At 42.5% G+C, this 17,995-nt stretch overlaps 1 protein-coding gene across 6 annotated transcripts in view; it reads right to left on the minus strand.

The window, feature by feature from the left end:
* The window catches only part of GRID1 (glutamate ionotropic receptor delta type subunit 1), a 740,600-nt gene that overhangs the window by 298,328 nt on the left and 424,277 nt on the right, over window positions 1-17,995 (minus strand). For all 6 annotated transcript variants that reach the window (XM_081190826.1, XM_081190825.1, XM_081190827.1 and 3 more), the window contains exon 4: window positions 15,890-16,095. In XM_081190826.1, the coding sequence (XP_081046952.1) occupies window positions 15,890-16,095 (206 nt within the window). The remainder of the gene's footprint in view (window positions 1-15,889; window positions 16,096-17,995) is intronic.

The raw sequence follows: 17,995 nt of genomic DNA on the forward strand, positions 1-17,995 counted from the left end.
CTACTCACACATCGACATGATGTCACATGTTTGCAGCATCTGAACTGACAATTCATATGTGTCCAGAGGAGAGAGATTTTGTTTATAGGATTCCCAAATCACCAAGATTTATTTTGTCTTTAACAGAAATCAGTCTATGAAGTGAATGCCATTATTAAAAATTAATATTGATTCTATACTGGGCTTATTACTTTTTATTTAACAAAGACATCTTGATTCTGTTAATATATCTTGGTTAGTTGTCCAAAGTACAGACCTGCTATCCTTTTCATGCCTTAATGATCCATTTGCATGCAATATTAAAATTTCAAGTTGCATTAATAATGGATTCACTGTGCTTGTCCACATTATAATGAATTTTCAGAGAAGCAGGTTAATCTTGAGGTCTAGAAAGAGGGGGAGAGACTCTACCACCACCTCTAGGTATGTTGGGGAATTCTGCATTGGCCAGGAAACAAACCTAGGTCATCTGCTTGGAAGGCAAGTATGCTAACCACAATAACACTGATGTTGAAGAGAACAGGACATAAAACTGTGCAAAAAGAGAGCAAGCAGACAGAAAGAAGGGAAAACCCTGTCCCAGAAAAACTAAAACCAATGGCTAGGCTCTGAGGGAGCTCTAGATGACCCAGCCTATCCCATTGCTAGGCAGAACAGGTCTGGAGAGCAGGATGCCACCTATTCTTCTTGCTGATTTGATCCAAAGGGAGGAGTTATGCCAAGAGGAACAACATCCTTCCAATGTGGCACCAAGAAAAATAATAGTCTGCCTCAAACACAATGGAGTCTGTTTACACATTGTGCTGCAAGACATCAAATGAATCTGGGTCAGGATCCCACCCAGTGATATTACTGGTGTCTTTACTTTGAGCAGCTGACCCTCTTGTCACATCACAACCTACATTTCAAAGTCTCTTCAGTTTCAAAAGTTGTTTGTTGCCTGACATGGAGAACTACTATTTGGGAAATGCAATCCCCCAAGCCCCTTGGGAATCTGATGCTAATTGCACAGCGCTTTGTATCCTGGAGTAAGGGACGTGGGAGGCGCTGTGGGTTAAACCACAGAGCCTAGGACTTGCCGATCAGAAGGTCGGTGGTTCGAATCCCTGCAACGGGGTGAGCTCCCGTTGCTCGGTCCCTTCTCCTGCCAACCTAGCAGTTCAAAAGCACATCAAAGTGCAAGTAGATAAATAGGTACCGCTCCAGCGGGAAGGTAAATGGCATTTCCGTGCACTGCTCTGGTTTGCCAGAAGCGGCTTAGTCATGCTGGCCACATGACCCGGAAGCTGTACGTCGGCTCCCTCGGCCAATAAAGCGAGATGAGCGCAGCAACCCCAGAGTCGGTCACGAGTGGACCTAATGGTCAGGGGTCCCTTTACCTTTACCTTTGTATCCTGGAGATTATCCCCCAAATATAGACCAAGCAAGTGATATAAATGTATTTGTGAGCCAACCCTAAGCTTTTTTCTGATTTCAGTGGGATGTTCATTCAAGTACCGAATTAATGCAAGGTCACACCAGCTCTGTTAATCAGGATTGTAACACGCCACACATCTTGTCGTGAATCATTAAGCTGGTAGAACACTTTCAGGGCCTTTCATAAATGTTCAACATATGACAGCAACAATAAGGGCAGAGTAATAATTCATTCGGGCACATGTACATAAATATTTAAATACAGGTTAACGGCAAGCACCATTTCAGAAACTCATTCATCCTTAGGAAGCACTGCGCATATGCAAAACACACACATAAAACAACAACAAAATCCCACCCAACCCCAACATGTCACATTTAATGGATGTATCTGCATCGACAAGATTATTCAAATCTTCAGGGAAACAAAGGTGTCTTTTGAGCACATTTATTTGGAATTCCTTTCCCAAATTCGAAATTTATTTAGGGTTAATGATGGTGAAGGTAAAACATGGAATGAAATGAGGATGTTGGAATTCAAAGTTGGACATTGCTTTATAAAAACTGGGAAATATGGTAATTCTGGATACTGTTTCTATCTTAAAAGTGACTGGGTAGGCATGCCATCAATACTTTCATCTACTATTAGCATAGAAAGTAAGAAAGGTATTCTAAGGGGGTCTAAGCAGCACAGCAAGCCTTTAAATTCAGGGCCATTAATTTTGAGACAAATATTTGAAATTCAGCTGCACCTTTGTCTGCACTCTCACAAGTATGTAGATGATTGACAGAGAGATGATACAGTAGATGATAGACAGATGAGAGAGAGGGAGGGAGGGAGAATATAGATGATTAGATAGATAGATAGATAGATAGATAGATAGATAGATAGATAGATAGATGATAGATAGATAGATAGATGTTAGATGATAGATGATAGATTAGATAGATAGATAGATGATAGATAGATAGATGATAGATAGATGATAGATGATAGATAGATAGATAGATAGATGATAGATAGATAGATAGATAGATAGATGGATGATAGAGATAGATAGATGATAGATAGATGATAGGCCAGGAAACTTACTATCTGTAGAACCACCAAACAAAGTCTTGCATGACAGTCAAGAGTAGGGGGTGGGAGCGGTATATCAACTTCAAGGTTGCATATTTTCCCTTCCTTGCCAAGTGTGTGTTGAGGGGAACCGAAGAGCTTTTGATCCCATGGGTCCAAAGTCTCTCTCAATCTGCCACTGAAAGGTTCCCTTTTCCTTCCCACTCTGTAGCACTTACAGGAGAGAAAGGTTTCTGTAACTGGAACACAGAGGCCTTTGGGAGTGGACTTCTTTCTCCACCCATGGAGAGAGAGTCCAAGAACATCCTATGGGCCATCTCTCCATGATTGTAGAATTGTGCTGTAAATCAGCCAAACATCATCATGTTCACTAACTGCTTGGGATGACTCAGTGAATAATTCAGAAACCAAGGAAAGATGGTGCCAAAGCTAGCCACAGGTCAGGGAAACAAAGGTAGTGGACAGTTGACTAAAAGGTGAACTTTCCCAATGCAAGTGTTTTCAAGAAATATCCACACATGCACATATGCACATGCACACACATTTCACATACACAGAGCACCACAAAAAATTGAAACCAGCCAACATTCAATGCAGCCCCCCAAATAAAATTACTATAGGAATGAAATTGACAAAGATGAAATGTACAATGAGTAACATTTCAAGTGAACTTTGAGGCAGGCTACATTAATAAAAACAAATGTCTCTCACGCTAAAATTAATCTCAGAATATTAATGTCAACAATTCCCTCGGTGTCTGAGCTTGCCTTTCAATTCTGACCCTTTAATATTTATATCATGTATCTCTTTACCCTAAGCAGTCTTCTGCCCTCACTGAGCTGAAACCTATTCATGTGATAAAACCACACACATCACATCATATACTCATGCTGAAACAAGATTTAATCGTTCAAGATTAATTTAGCAGCCAGTATTATTAGATCTCCTACCATACATTCCATAGACACTCAAATATAACCTTGAAATGCTCCATTCAAAAGGCTTAGAGCAGAATAAATGTGAAAATACGAATTTACATATGTTTGGATTAACTTTATTGTCTGTATCCCCCCCAAAAAACCCTAACCCCTAGAGAACCTAACAAAGCTAAATTCATCTGAGATGCTGCTTCAGCATAGTTACTGCTCTTGTACCAAATTTTCAAAAACATTCATTATTTAATTGAGAATGCTGGAAAATATCTGGATTATTTAAGACATGGTTGTTCTTCACAAAACGCTAGGGGCTGCTGCTCCTGCTTGCATTGTTCATTACCCCTCCTTACCTGTCACACCCCTTCCCTGCTTGCCTACTACACTCCTTTTATATCTCACCAACCTGTGTACCTGTCATGGTACTGCCAGAGAATGCAGGGGAGGAGCAGGAACAGGCAGAGGGAGGTGGGCAGGAAGTGGTGATTGAGGAAAGAGGGGAAAGCCAGGAGGCGGGAAGGCTCTCAGATGTTGAACCAGAGCCTCAGCACCAGACAGGAAGTTCTGGCACAGATAGTGAGACAATGCCTATTCCGTCTGCCAGGGAAAGGAGAGAGTTAAAGAGGAGGGGGGAGAGGCATCACATGAAACTTCCCCGCCTTTTCTAGGCCACTCCCAGAATCTGAACCGGAGGATTCAGATGCATGCACTGCCTGTACATATGTAAAATAAAGAATATATATATATATATATATATATATATATATATATATATATGCAGGTTTTGGTGTCTTCGGGTGTCTTCCCGTGTAAGAGTTGGGGTGTCTAGGCGACGTTTCGACGAGGTCTCACTCGTCATCTTCAGGCTGGTGCTTTCGGCTTCTTGTTACTAGAACAGAGCAGGATCTCAGTGTTTGAGTTCCTATAAATACTGTTGAGGGGGTGTGGTGTATAGCCTCCAACGTTCTGGGCAGAGAGGGAGTTCCCAGGTTAGTGTGCCTTTTCTTCTTTTGTTCCTTAATTACTTGAGGGATATCTTGAGTGATTTCTTGAGTGATATTCTGAGTACCACTTAGGAGGGTCATTAGGTGTGGATTAGTTGCTAAAGCTTTCGTGTCTTGACCTCTTGAGCTTGTGAAAAGTTTTTCTGAGAAGATGGCTGTACTGCACTTAGTTGTGCTCTGGCTTGGCTTCGTGTATAGGGGCGAGCTGTGGTTTTGTGCCCTGTGCCAGCCAGATCTGTGTAGGGATTGCAGGGGGGTGCAGCATCCGGAGGTGTCACTATGGTTTGGCTACTGGATGGTGTCTGTACTTTATCTGTGGAGAGGGTCTGGGTTTGGGTCTGGTGTGGTTGATTGGAGATGGCATTCTGTGTGTCTCTGGTTCTGGTGTCGGTTTTTGTGGGGAGGGCTAATTTCCAGATGTCTGGCAGGCGGGACGTGTCATCACGCTTGTTCATGTTGTGAGGGTGTTTCTCTATCTCGATGGCTTCCATGATTATTCTCTTGTGGTGATGTTCCATGTTAAAGAGCAATTTGGAATCTGCAAAATTAATTTCGTGTCCTGTTTCTTTCATGTGTTGGTAAAGAGAGGAAGTTTTTTCTTCTTTTTTGACGGCATTCTTGTGTTCTGCGATACGTGCATTTATTCGTCTGTTTGTTTGTCCAATGTACGTGGCTGGGCAGACTTTGCAGGGTATTTCATAGACCCCTTGGTTTTCTAACTGGATTTTATCTTTTGGGTTTCTGAGGATATTGGCTATTTTTTGGTTGGTGCAAAAGGCTGTTTTGATATTGTGTTTATGGAGGATTTTGCTAATTTTATCTGTAGTGCCCTTGATATAAGGAAGGAGGGCCATGCCATTGTTTTCTTCTGTGTCTTGGTTTTTGGGGGGTGTTTCTTTTTGGATTAGCTTCGTAACCCTGTTTTGTTGGTATCCGTTGGCGATTAACACATTTGAGAGATTCTGTAACTCAGTTGTCAAGTGGTCCTTGTCAGCCAGGCGTTTGGTTCTGGAGATGAGAGTCTTGGCTACGGAGTTTATTTGTGCAGGGTGGTGGTGTGATTGTGCATGTAAGTAGCGGTTGGTGTGTGTTTTTTTCCGGTAGATAGTGTGTCCTAGGGAGCCATCAGGTTTTTTGTAGATTAGGACGTCAAGGAAGGGAAGTTGGTTGTTGGCTTCTATTTCCATAGCCAATATCCTCAGAAACCCAAAAGATAAAATCCAGTTAGAAAACCAAGGGGTCTATGAAATACCCTGCAAAGTCTGCCCAGCCACGTACATTGGACAAACAAACAGACGAATAAATGCACGTATCGCAGAACACAAGAATGCCGTCAAAAAAGAAGAAAAAACTTCCTCTCTTTACCAACACATGAAAGAAACAGGACACGAAATTAATTTTGCAGATTCCAAATTGCTCTTTAACATGGAACATCACCACAAGAGAATAATCATGGAAGCCATCGAGATAGAGAAACACCCTCACAACATGAACAAGCGTGATGACACGTCCCGCCTGCCAGACATCTGGAAATTAGCCCTCCCCACAAAAACCGACACCAGAACCAGAGACACACAGAACGCCATCTCCAATCAACCACACCAGACCCAAACCCAGACCCTCTCCACAGATAAAGTACAGACACCATCCAGTAGCCAAACCATAGTGACACCTCCGGATGCTGCACCCCCCTGCAATCCCTACACAGATCTGGCTGGCACAGGGCACAAAACCACAGCTCGCCCCTATACACGAAGCCAAGCCAGAGCACAACTAAGTGCAGTACAGCCATCTTCTCAGAAAAACTTTTCACAAGCTCAAGAGGTCAAGACACGAAAGCTTTAGCAACTAATCCACACCTAATGACCCTCCTAAGTGGTACTCAGAATATCACTCAAGAAATCACTCAAGATATCCCTCAAGTAATTAAGGAACAAAAGAAGAAAAGGCACACTAACCTGGGAACTCCCTCTCTGCCCAGAACGTTGGAGGCTATACACCACACCCCCTCAACAGTATTTATAGGAACTCAAACACTGAGATCCTGCTCTGTTCTAGTAACAAGAAGCCGAAAGCACCAGCCTGAAGATGACGAGTGAGACCTCGTCGAAACGTCGCCTAGACACCCCAACTCTTACACGGGAAGACACCCGAAGACACCAAAACCTGCATTCCTGTACCCGTGAAAATCTACGAAAGCAAATATATATATATATATATATATATATATATATATATATATATATATATAGAGTGAGCAGAGGTACTTATTGCAAACAGCATTCACAAGCCATCACAGTACCACTCCCTAGACCTCTCCTTCCCACTTCATGAAACTAATAAGCCCCCAATTGACCCTCCCAATCTCATTTCTGAAGCCACTTCTCCCTTCTACCCCGCAGCCTCACTTGGCACCACTTTTCACATCCACCTTTTTCTGTAGCCTTCCCCCTTGCACACAGACCACCCCACAGTGGTCTCCTGGGTCATCTTCCTCCTCCCCCAACATGGCAACTACTACCTCCCCCCAATATATGCTGATGATGAGGATCATGGTGATGAGGATGCCTTTCATCTGTGGACATACATATGGTTCACAGAATAAAGAACTAGGCCATGCAAACCATTCCAAAGAAGAGTTAAGCTGAAATGGCAGGCACGTATGGCCATTGGGTTCAACTGGCATCATTCGTGAAGGACTCAATACATATTTATGCAGGTGCAGCCTGTCAGTTTGCATTTCTTAGTACAGAAAGTATTGATCTGAGGTGTAGAGATCTTTCCTATTCTAATTGATTCAAGGGGGTTCTGGAGGCTTCTCTGTGTGAAAGAAACAAGCAGAAGGTTCATGATGGTTATTCCTTCAGAGAAGCCGAGTACAGCTGGCTTAAACTGGTTCTGTTACCTTTTTCTGTCAAGGTCATGCTGACTGTAAAAGTGAGTGCAACACGTACAGCACGTTAGCGACAAATATTCACACAGTTGTTCAAAAATAATTTTACACCATTTATCAAATATGTGAGAAAGAGACAATTACTTACAAAGTGCCATGAAAACTTGCAAACTATCTAAAATAAAGTGAACTTGCAATATCAGATTTTACTAGGTTCTTACAAATTCTTGATTCAGTTTTTTGTTTTTTTTTTGTTTTTTAAATAAGTTCAAAAAGATTCAAGAAAAGGGTAAGTTCAACATTGTTCCTGGTAGCTGTGAGGTGCTGAGGAAGCAGCGTATGAGGTAATAAAGAAGACAGGGTGCCAGAATTCTATCCCTGTTTCACCCTAGCAGTCCATGCAGCTGAGAGACTTCTGATTTGTTGGGTTTGGTGGATAGCACACTCCCTGAGCACAGTTTTCTGGGCTTCTTCAGTTGTCTCGTGCTATTGATGCATCTACTAGTGCTAAATATCTCTGAAGAGACAATTTTTTGGCTTAAGCATACAAGACTGAACAGCATGACTATAAAAGTAAGGCCGGAAGAAGCCTCGGTTTCACTCTCTTTCTCTCTCTCTCTTTCCTTCCAGTCTGGTGTTCTGTTCTGTATGCTTAGTGTTAAGGTTTAATCTTATTATAAGTTATTCTAAGTTTAAGTTTAAGTCTGCTGCAATTGGATTTCTTATGGACAGGGCCAATCCTGAATGTATTGGATTTGTGATCATTATGTCCATTTGCCTTCAGTAGCAGTAAAGCTCTGCTGGATGAAATACAATTGCTTCTGGTCTATTTGGGGGGAATCCCACAATGTGTTTAAGTTTTCACTCTGCTAACTATACGTTCTGCTCTGGATCAATAATGAGCAGAATACATTACACAGCTCCTACCAGGCCCAGCACCACCAGTAGTATCACCATCAACAAAACTGTGGCCATTTGCTCATGCTGGCAGCTGACAGAGACTTGGAGTGGTGGCAGTGATCAAAGCTTCAGGTCACATGCTGGAACTCCCTGTCCTCGCTACTTTATGTATGCCATCTGGGCATCTTGAGACAAAGTCATATGAACTCACAGGAAAAGGAGGCCTTATAGCTAAGGAAAAAGACTTGGGATAAAGCATAGGGTGCAAAAGGTTATCCCATCTACTCACTCTTCTGCTTACATCCATACTACTGGATTTCAGAATGCTCAGCCTCTATATGCAACCATAGTCTGCTGCACATCTGCTTATAAACAACATATTTAGAGCTATCTAAAGATTTGCCCATGGAGTTTTCTTGGCAGGGATACTGGAGTGGCTTGCCGGTTCCTGCTCCAGGGCAAAGGCTAATAGAGTTCTGTCAAGAGAACAAGCTGGTCATCACAAACACACTTTTCCAACAACACAAGAGATGACTCTCCACATGGACATCACCAGATGGGCAGCATCGAAATCAGATTGCTTATATTCTCTGCAGCCAAAGATGGAGAAGCTCTATACAGTCAGCAAAAACAAGACCTGGAGCTGACTTTGGCTCAGATCATCAGCTTCTTATAGCAAAATTCAAGCTTAAACTGAAGAAAGTAGGAAAAACCACTGGGCCAGTAAGATACAATCTAAATCAAATCTCCTATGAATACAAAGTGGAAGTGAGGAACAGGTTTAAGGATTTAGATTTGGTGGACAGAGTGCCTGAAGGACTATGGATGGAGGCTCGCAACATTATACAGGAGGCAGCAACGAAAACCATCCCAATGAAAAGGAAATGCAGAAAGCAGGAGGCCCCATTAGCTAAAGTGGTACCTCAGTTTCAAGTTAAGATTGGACCTCCAGAACGAATTAAGTTCTCAACCCGAGCTACCACTGTATAAGAATCACTAGTAATCCACAAACGTTTATTTTTGTTGCTATTGCACTGAGGAGCTTTCTTCAGGAAATGTTTAAGGCTTTCCACTTCACACGGTGATCTTCATTACATCAGTGCCTCAGGTCCATTCTCAGGTATTAAGCACCTTGTAGCATAATAATAATAAAGTTGGGGAAACCTAGTGAGCAGCTAATCATCATTGAAGCAGAAAAGCACATGGTGTCGCAAGGTGCAATATTTTAGAATCTGAGGCAAAAGGGAGTTGTGTCTAAATAAATAAAGCAATTTGCTGATGAGACACTTCAGACTGTTCAGAATCTCAGCCCAAGTATTTCACATGTATTACATCTCCAGACACTGGGGAAAACACACTATCACATCTAAGCAAATCTAAAATTGGGGGAATGAAGCTTGCTTGCATTCTTGATTTTTAAATATTTAAGTTTTCCTTGAATTAAATTGACAAATTCACCTTTCACTGTAGCAACTTATAAGCAAACATCTCATAACATCAGATGAAGAAATATTTAGCTTTACCATAGAAATGGGAGTTTTATGAGATACTTGAAAGATTTTCTAGTCTTTTGGTTAACCTTCGATTATAGCTGCAGAAAATAATAATTTTCAGACTGCACAGTGTATCGAGTATGAGAGATATATAGATTTCAAACAGATTAATATACTCTTACTAGGAAACCTTTCTTCCAATTTTCCTTCAGTTTTTCTTTAATCAATTTCTTTCCTTTTTTCTTTTAACTTTTTGTTTAGTTTCAGACACAGGTGAACAGAGATACAAAATAGTTTATATATACATTTAATTTGTTGTAATGTTTGAAAAGCTTTAAAAATAGTTGAATAAGAATGGAACAACAACACATCCAAAGGTGCTGTGATCCAAACCATTTGCACTTCTGTGGTGGCTCCATTAAAATCATTGGAACCAAAATGGATTTGTCATTCTGTGTACACTCTCTTTTTTAAAAATAAAAATAAAATAAAGCTTAAAAAGCAGCATTACATACTTCATAGCACTTAACCTTCATCCAGAATATCAGTAGATATTCCACCAATTTCCTTAAATTCATTAAAATCACAATGCCACCGAAAGTTGAAAGACATGTTTAAAAGTTAAAAATATATAATGTCATTCTTAGACTATTCTTATTACGGTAATAAAATATCCTAAGGATGTATTGCTAGGTTTCTAGAATAAGGTAACAAATATGCCTCCTGATTAGGTACTCTCCATCATCACACACACACACACACACACAGAGAGAGAGAGAGACCTAGGAGAAGAATTGCAATAAGAAGGTACAGTGCACACAGGATTGCATGGGCCCTCCCATCTCCTAAATGAGAGGAGAAAAGAAGAACCAAAAGTACGGTCCAGGTCCAAGTTCTGTGATGCTCCTAGATGGGGTGAAGCAACAGGAGAAGATCTGCTCATTGTAGACTGACTCTTGCATAATCCACTTCTACCCAGCTCTTTGTGATTTTATTGAACTCCTTGGCTGGATAACTGCATTGCTGAGATAGTCTACCTTGCATACAACGTGCTCCTGTTGTGCTGGACAGCTCCTCAGCCTCACCATTATGGTCGGAAATTTAGTCAAACCTACCCCGAGGTGGTTATCACCAGTGGAAGCCAAGATTTCTAAAAAAAGGCCCAATATGGAGGCCTACTGGCCAAAATATTGGGAATTGATTGAAAGAGTTGGAGATAATTGGAAGCTCCAAAGCCAGGACAAACTAAAAAATAAGGTGCGAGATTGGTTACATTATGCTCAAATTCAAGAGGTATTTAAAATGGATAAAAAAGTGGGTTTTCAGTTGGAGAAATCGAAACTGGAGACGGAGTTACTAGAACCAAAGACTAAGGTACTTTCGAGGATGTATGACTTGCTGCTTAAATGGAACACACAGGATGAGACAGTTAAATCTGCTATGATAAAATGGGCACAGGATGTAGGACACAACATTATGTCTGAGGACTGGGAAAGGTTATGGAACACCGGTATGAAATTCATGGCATGTAGTGCCTTGAAAGAGAACATTATGAAAATGGTATACCGGTGGTACATGACCCCAGTCAAGTTGGCTAAAATATATCATCTTTCTGATAATAAGTGTTGGAAATGCAAGGAGGCAGAAGGGACATTCTTTCACCTCTGGTGGACCTGCCCGAAAGTAAAGGCCTTTTGGGAAATGATACATAATGAGCTGAAAAAGGTATTCAGATATACCTTTTCTAAGAAACCAGAGGCCTTTCTTCTGGGCATGGTGGACCGGAAGGTGCCAAAGAAGGATAGAACTTTGTTTATGTATGCAACCACAGCAGCAAGGATCCTTATTGCAAAGTTCTGGAAGACACCAGATTTACCCACACTGGAGGATTGGCAGACGCAGCTGATGGACTACATGGAGTTGGCAGAAATGACTGGCAGAATCCGAGATCTGAGCGAAGAAACAATGGAGGAAGACTGGAAAAAATTTAAGGACTATTTGCAAAAATACTATAAGTTGTTTGAATGTTAAGATTTGCACGATTAAGAAACGTCACGCTTCTGCAAATTATCTAAGTAAATGATAAAGTAAGTAATGATGAAAAAAACGAGATAAATTAGAAACAAAATATTATGTTTATTAAAAGTCTTGAAAACAAACTACAAACTTCTGAAATTGGTAACATAATAAACTCAAAGGTACAATAAGATGTGAAACAAGATAATAAATTGCTGAACTGGTTAGAATAATGAAAGCAATGTTGAGAGGATGCGAGGAGGTCCAAAAGAAAGTGAATTTGATGATATTTAACTTTTGTCTTCTTTTTTCTATTTTTCTTCATATATTAAAAAAAAAAAATGTTTCTTGTATGTTGCTATGTAAATTAATCTGTTAACCTATGGAAAGAAACGCAATAAAAAATTTTATAAAAAAAAAAAAGGAAATTTAGTCAAACCTGCTGTGGTTGTTGGGAATGGGACAATATTTCTTTTCTTCCATAAATAATAAAAACACATTTAATGCCTTGCTGAAAACCATCTCAAACACCATACTTTGTTCCTCCTGTGATTGTAATGGTGTGCAGGGGGTCCACAGATGCATAAATACTATGGAGTTAAGTAACCTGCTAGCTTCCATATGGCCGACATGATTGCCGAATTACTCCCTTCAGCATATTGCAAATGCACAGAGCCTTTAGAGAGATTACATACTTCCATTATTCAACTTCCCTTTCCTAAAGCTTTTTTTTTTGAATCAATCAAGATTCAGTAACAGAAGATTTTTGAACAAATTAGTTCTTAATTCAGCCCAGACTTATACTCCTGCAGGGATCTGGAAAAATATCAGGATCATTAGCCCTAATAATTCCTGTAATAGCACTTTTCTCTGGGGATGGCCAAAGCAGCATGATAATTTAGTACATTACCCTTTAAACTTCACAGTCCTGCAGGGCTATTGCCTTTCCAACATGTGAATGCAAACCTCATGAATATTAGCAGGAGTTATGGATTTTAGAGGTGACTGGTTTGATAGCATGTAATGAAATACGGTTGCTAGAATGAAAAGAAATATAACTCAGCCTCTGATTTAACCACTTTCTTTTCAGCAAATCTGAAAGCCTACTCATAGGTGTATCCTTCCAGATTTGGAAGGAAGCCAACATATAGAGAAAATCGTATTAGAGATACTCAAAGAGCATTGGAAAACTAAGCTGGTTGAACTGATTTTAATACCTTACTCCAGTGGCTTTCAAACTCAGTTCTGGGGAGTCCTGTGGTTGGCTCAGAAGCTTATTGTTTGTCCCTCAATAAGACCACAAATAATGGAGGACAAGCTTTCCTTAAAGGTAACTCAACAGCAAATACTTATTTTTCCAAACAACTACAGAAGATTGTTGAATATATATTGTGTAATCTCGCTGTATACAAGTTGTACAAGTGACAACAAAGTATTTCAGTTTCAGTATTCCAAGGGCACACACTAGTTTGCACAGTGCAATAAATACCCCATGTGAACCAAGTATGCACCCCAGAAAAAAACTCCCCAAACCTTTGTTATATGCACAAAGATTCTGTTGAAAGCATGTATGAGCTCTTCGGCAGGTGCTAAAAAGGAAATGGTTTCTTAAGGCAGAGCATTTCAAAAACACTGCCTTCCACAAAGTATCTGCTATGCTCACGACAGTTAGTTCTTGCTTATTCCTCATTCAGTCTTTTTTTCCACTCACATATGAATACCTAGCCATTTGCATTTTTTTATTATGAAAATTTAGTCTGCATTCCATGTTCACACCAAGCAGCCAATCATAAATTAAATAAACTGTTAAATACAAAGTGTAAAGCAGTGATGAACTACAATAATACTTCAATGTCACATTGGCTAAGGAACAAAAACTGAAAGAAGAGCAATTAAGATCACATTCCCTTGGTGTACAAACGTGGCATTACCTGAGCTCTGGCACTTGTGTTTTTGATTTTTCAAGTTACTAATAATCTATTTCATTTCAGAAGACAATGTGTGAAAATTAATAAATGACAATATTATCCCACAAGATAATAACGGTAATCAGATTTGCTGCCCAACAGTTACACCTGAATTGTAATTAGTTTCATATCTCCAACAATTCTAAAGATTAAAAAAAGGATGGCAACAAATACTTACTGCTGTAGATTAATAAGGAAGAACTGACATTGAGCTGCCATAATAAAACTAGTGGTGTGGTGTGGATGACTACTAGTTAATTAAATATATCTTATGGTGGTGGAGTTCTGCTACATGGCTCAGCTCACAGGGCACCCAGATCACACCTATTAGGCGCTAGTTTCTCCTCAGATCCTATAAATCTTTCACCTTTTACTACTAGGCAATCTAGATTAGGGTGAGGAACCTTTCTCGGTCCTTGTGGGCATCCTTCTTGGGACCACATGGCAGTGGTAGATGGGGACAGAGACAAATAGAGGATGGAGCAACAGACAGGACACTTTCCATTGCAAAGTAGGCTACATTCTAGCCTTGTGAAATTCAGGAATTGCTACACACACCTCTTCATCCTTCATTTAGGACAGGGGTTGGCAAAAAAAAATTAGCCGCTGGCTGGTCCACTGTCCCTCAGACCTTGTGGCGGGCCGGAGAAGCTGCACTGGGAGGGGGAGCTGGAAGAAGAGGCGAGGGGGACAAGTAGTCCCAGTGGCGTAGCATGGGGGGTGCAGGGGGGGCCGGCCGCACCGGGCGCAACATCTGGGGGTTAGGGTTAGGGGGCGCAAATCCACGGGTTAGGGGGCGCAAATCCATGGGTTAGGGGGCACAAATTACTTGCCTTGCCCCGGGTGCTGACAACCCACGCTACACCACTGAGTAGTCCTCCTCCCCAGCCCCAGCCCCAGCCACTGTGCTTACCTTCCCAGGTGCTGCCACCACCACCACCACCACCACCTCTGCTGCTGCTCCTTCTTGTGGGTAGGCAGAACAAGCTCATCCACTCCACTCTCTGGGCCACAGGAGCACTAGGGTGGCAGTGGCAATGGCGGAGGGAAGATGAATGGCACGAAAGGGCTTGCTCCAGAGAGGGGCTGCTTAAAATGGCACTCAGCCAGCTCAGCCCAGCCCCCTTCTTTCTCTAGGCAGGGAGGGGAGAAGCCAGGAGGAGGGAGGGAGGAGGCCCCACCGCGGTGTGTATAAGGGAGTGGGGGGAATGGAATGGCACAGGGGGGAAATGGTGCAGCCCAAACGAACAGAATCCCCACGCCAATCCACGGACAGTCCACGGCCAGATCCTGAAGGCAATTGGGCCTGATCTGGCCTGCGGGCCTTAGTTTGCCGACCCCTGATTTAGGAAATCAAGCAACATCATCCCTGTTCAACAACAGCTTCCAGTCACGTTGAAGAGGACACAGAGCACTGCCAGTAAATGATTTTCCAACTGAGAGTTCACATAACCAATATAGAAAGGCATGAGGGCCACATTTGGCCCCTGGTCTGAGTTTCCCCACCTCTGTTTAGATTATCAGGTGTAACACATTTCAGATAACTAATATTTCTGAGGCATATTCACATGAAACTCTTTTCTGCTCTCTATCCCTTCCCTTTCATGGGTTCAGTTCATACTTCAAGCCATCTCTCTTAATTCCTTATACCCCTTTTTCCCAAATCACAATTAAAAGTTCCCTACAGTCACATGTCCTCCATCCAGGTTTTCATGGAATAACTAATACTCCTCAAAAGACAGCATCAATTCATCTACCAGTGCAGTGCTCTTCAAGTGCATACTCACCAGCTTAACTAAGACAACATGAAATCTAACTCCTTGTCAACTTCAGAACAGAAATACTACAGTTAAATACTTGTTTTAGCTTTGCAGACCTCATCACTCAATTCAGATGAAATATTAAAAAGGGATGCTGAGTCATTTAGGCCTTACCCAACACGACATACACACCTCTGACTAATAGCATATTACACAGAGCTTTTAGTAAAGACCGGAAGAGACCCAACTCAGACTCCATGACACAAGTGTGGAAATTGTATTTCCCAGATATGCCAGTGTCACCTCATATCTCTCACACCTCTGCAAATGAGTGCTTTTCAGAAAAGTTCCCAAGACTGCAAACTAGTATTATTATTTTTTTACTAGAATTACAACTAGAAACTGGTTACAGAAAGAATGTACTAACCTCGTTGATAAAAGTTTGTGCTCCCCTTGGACTCAGAAGTAAGATCGCTCTTCGTAACGTATCTCGATAGCGATTCAACTCTTCTGTTTTCATAGTAGTGAAAAGGCTGGCAAAAACCCTGCTGATGTTTCTGTCTACTTTTTGTAAAGATACATCAAGTCCTAGCTTTGAAGCTTGGTCCAGAAATCCTTGTAGACCACGGATATCTGCCAAAGAGAAACACAAATTATGTTCTTGGTGTTTTAAAGCTAGGAGCAAGGAGAAAGCAACGACAAAGGCCAAGATGCAAAGAGATGCCTTGCAGGGGCTAGTGACAGCCCAGTGGAATTTTATTTGAATAAATTACCGTATTTTTCGCCCCATAAGACGCACCGGCCCATAAGACGCACCTAGATTTTAGGGGGGGAAATAAAGGGAAAAAAATTTATTTCCCCCCCAGGTGCGCTGCGCTAATCCAGAAGCTTGGGGCAAGCTGAGGTCAGCGCGCCCCAAGCTTCTGCGTGCCGGCAAGCAGTCCGCTGCCGCCCCAAGCCTCCCGCACCCGGCAGGAGGTCCCGCTGGGTGCGCAAGGCTTGGGGCGGCAGTGGACTGCTTGCGCGCACCTAGAAGCTTGGGGCGTGCTGAGCTCAGCACGCCCCAAGCTTCTGCATGCCGGCAAGCAGTCCGCTGCCGCCCCAAGCCTCCCGCACCCGGCAGGAGGTCCCGCCGGGTGCGCGAGGCTTGGGGCGGCAGCGGACTGCTTGCGCGCACCGAGAAGCTTGGGGCGGGCTGAGCTCAGCTGGCCCCAAGCTTCTCGGTGCGCGCAAGCAGTCCGCTGCCGCCCCAAGCCTCGCGCACCCGGTGGGACCTCCTGCCGGGTGCGCGAGGCTTGCAGACACTCGCCCGAAGCAGGGGGAGCCCTCCAGAGGGCTCCCCGTGCTTCGGGCGACAGGCTGCCGCCCCAAGCCTCGCGCACCCGGTCGGACCTCCTGCCGGGCGTGCGAGGCTTGCAGGCATTCGCCCCATAAGACGCACCCCGATTTCCCCTTCATTTTTGGAGGGGAAAAAGTGCGTCTTATGGGGCGAAAAATACGGTACTTGTATGCTGTATCAAAACCTACCCGTGAAAGTCTCCATATACAAAGACAACCCAAGGCATTATGGTGCTCAAGGTACAAAACCCACAAATATGCTTTTACCCAGTGCTATTTTTCTAGAAAAAGAGGTGCCAAAACTCATCATGAATGCCTCCTTTGTTCTCTTATAATGGCAATGGCACCCACCTGAGAGGTGCCAGAACTGAGTTCCAGCTGAAAAAAGCCCTGCCTTTACCTTTTCTGATAGTAGTGCCAGACCTGATGCCATTAGGCATGGAGGAATGTCTGGGTTCCCAGAACTACGGCTTGTAGCTCTATGTATTCTGGCCAACATGTTTTGAGTTAACAATTGGCTTTCCCCGCTCCCCTGCAAAAGGTAGACAGAGTTGTCTTCAGCTGTGTGCTATCAGTGTGCTTTGCCAAGTTAATTTCATCTCACTGAACGTTTCCTGTGAGCAGAGCGGTGCCCTTTACTTACATTTCCTGGAGATATGTTAAATGCGGCAATTGCATGATATCATGGAACTATTTCCATGCAACCCACAGTGACTTCCATCAAGGTCAATCTGCAAGCTGCCTGTGAGAACCAAACCTGAGACTCTGACAAAGCCTGATTTCACAATCTTATGTTTGTTTGTTTGTTTGTTTAAATGCTTTAGGATTTGGGAACAGCGGCACAACACAACGGTACCCTACTGTTAGTGCCAATGCCGATGGTTTGAATTTGAAAGTGCCTTGATCAAAGCAGTGTGCAGGACTTGCAAACATCTTCAACTGTGTCCAGCCGTGGGTATTTTTGCACAATAGAAATACACTGAGATCATTAGATTTCCCCCCTTGTATCTAACATTGCCAACTCATACTAAATATGGGTAACTTGATATTTTTGCTCAATAATATGAGAGGTTTAACGAAGTTATAGGAGGAACTTCCTTACCCTGAGAGCCGCTGCATATGTGACCTATGCCATAGAGGTACAACTGTGAATGCCATTTGCATCCTCACCCTCCTTCCCTAACATTAAATATTC

The sequence above is a fragment of the Podarcis bocagei genome (genome assembly GCF_964188305.1).
Source record: "Podarcis bocagei genome assembly, chromosome: 4".
NCBI classification, from domain to species: Eukaryota; Metazoa; Chordata; class Lepidosauria; order Squamata; family Lacertidae; genus Podarcis; species Podarcis bocagei.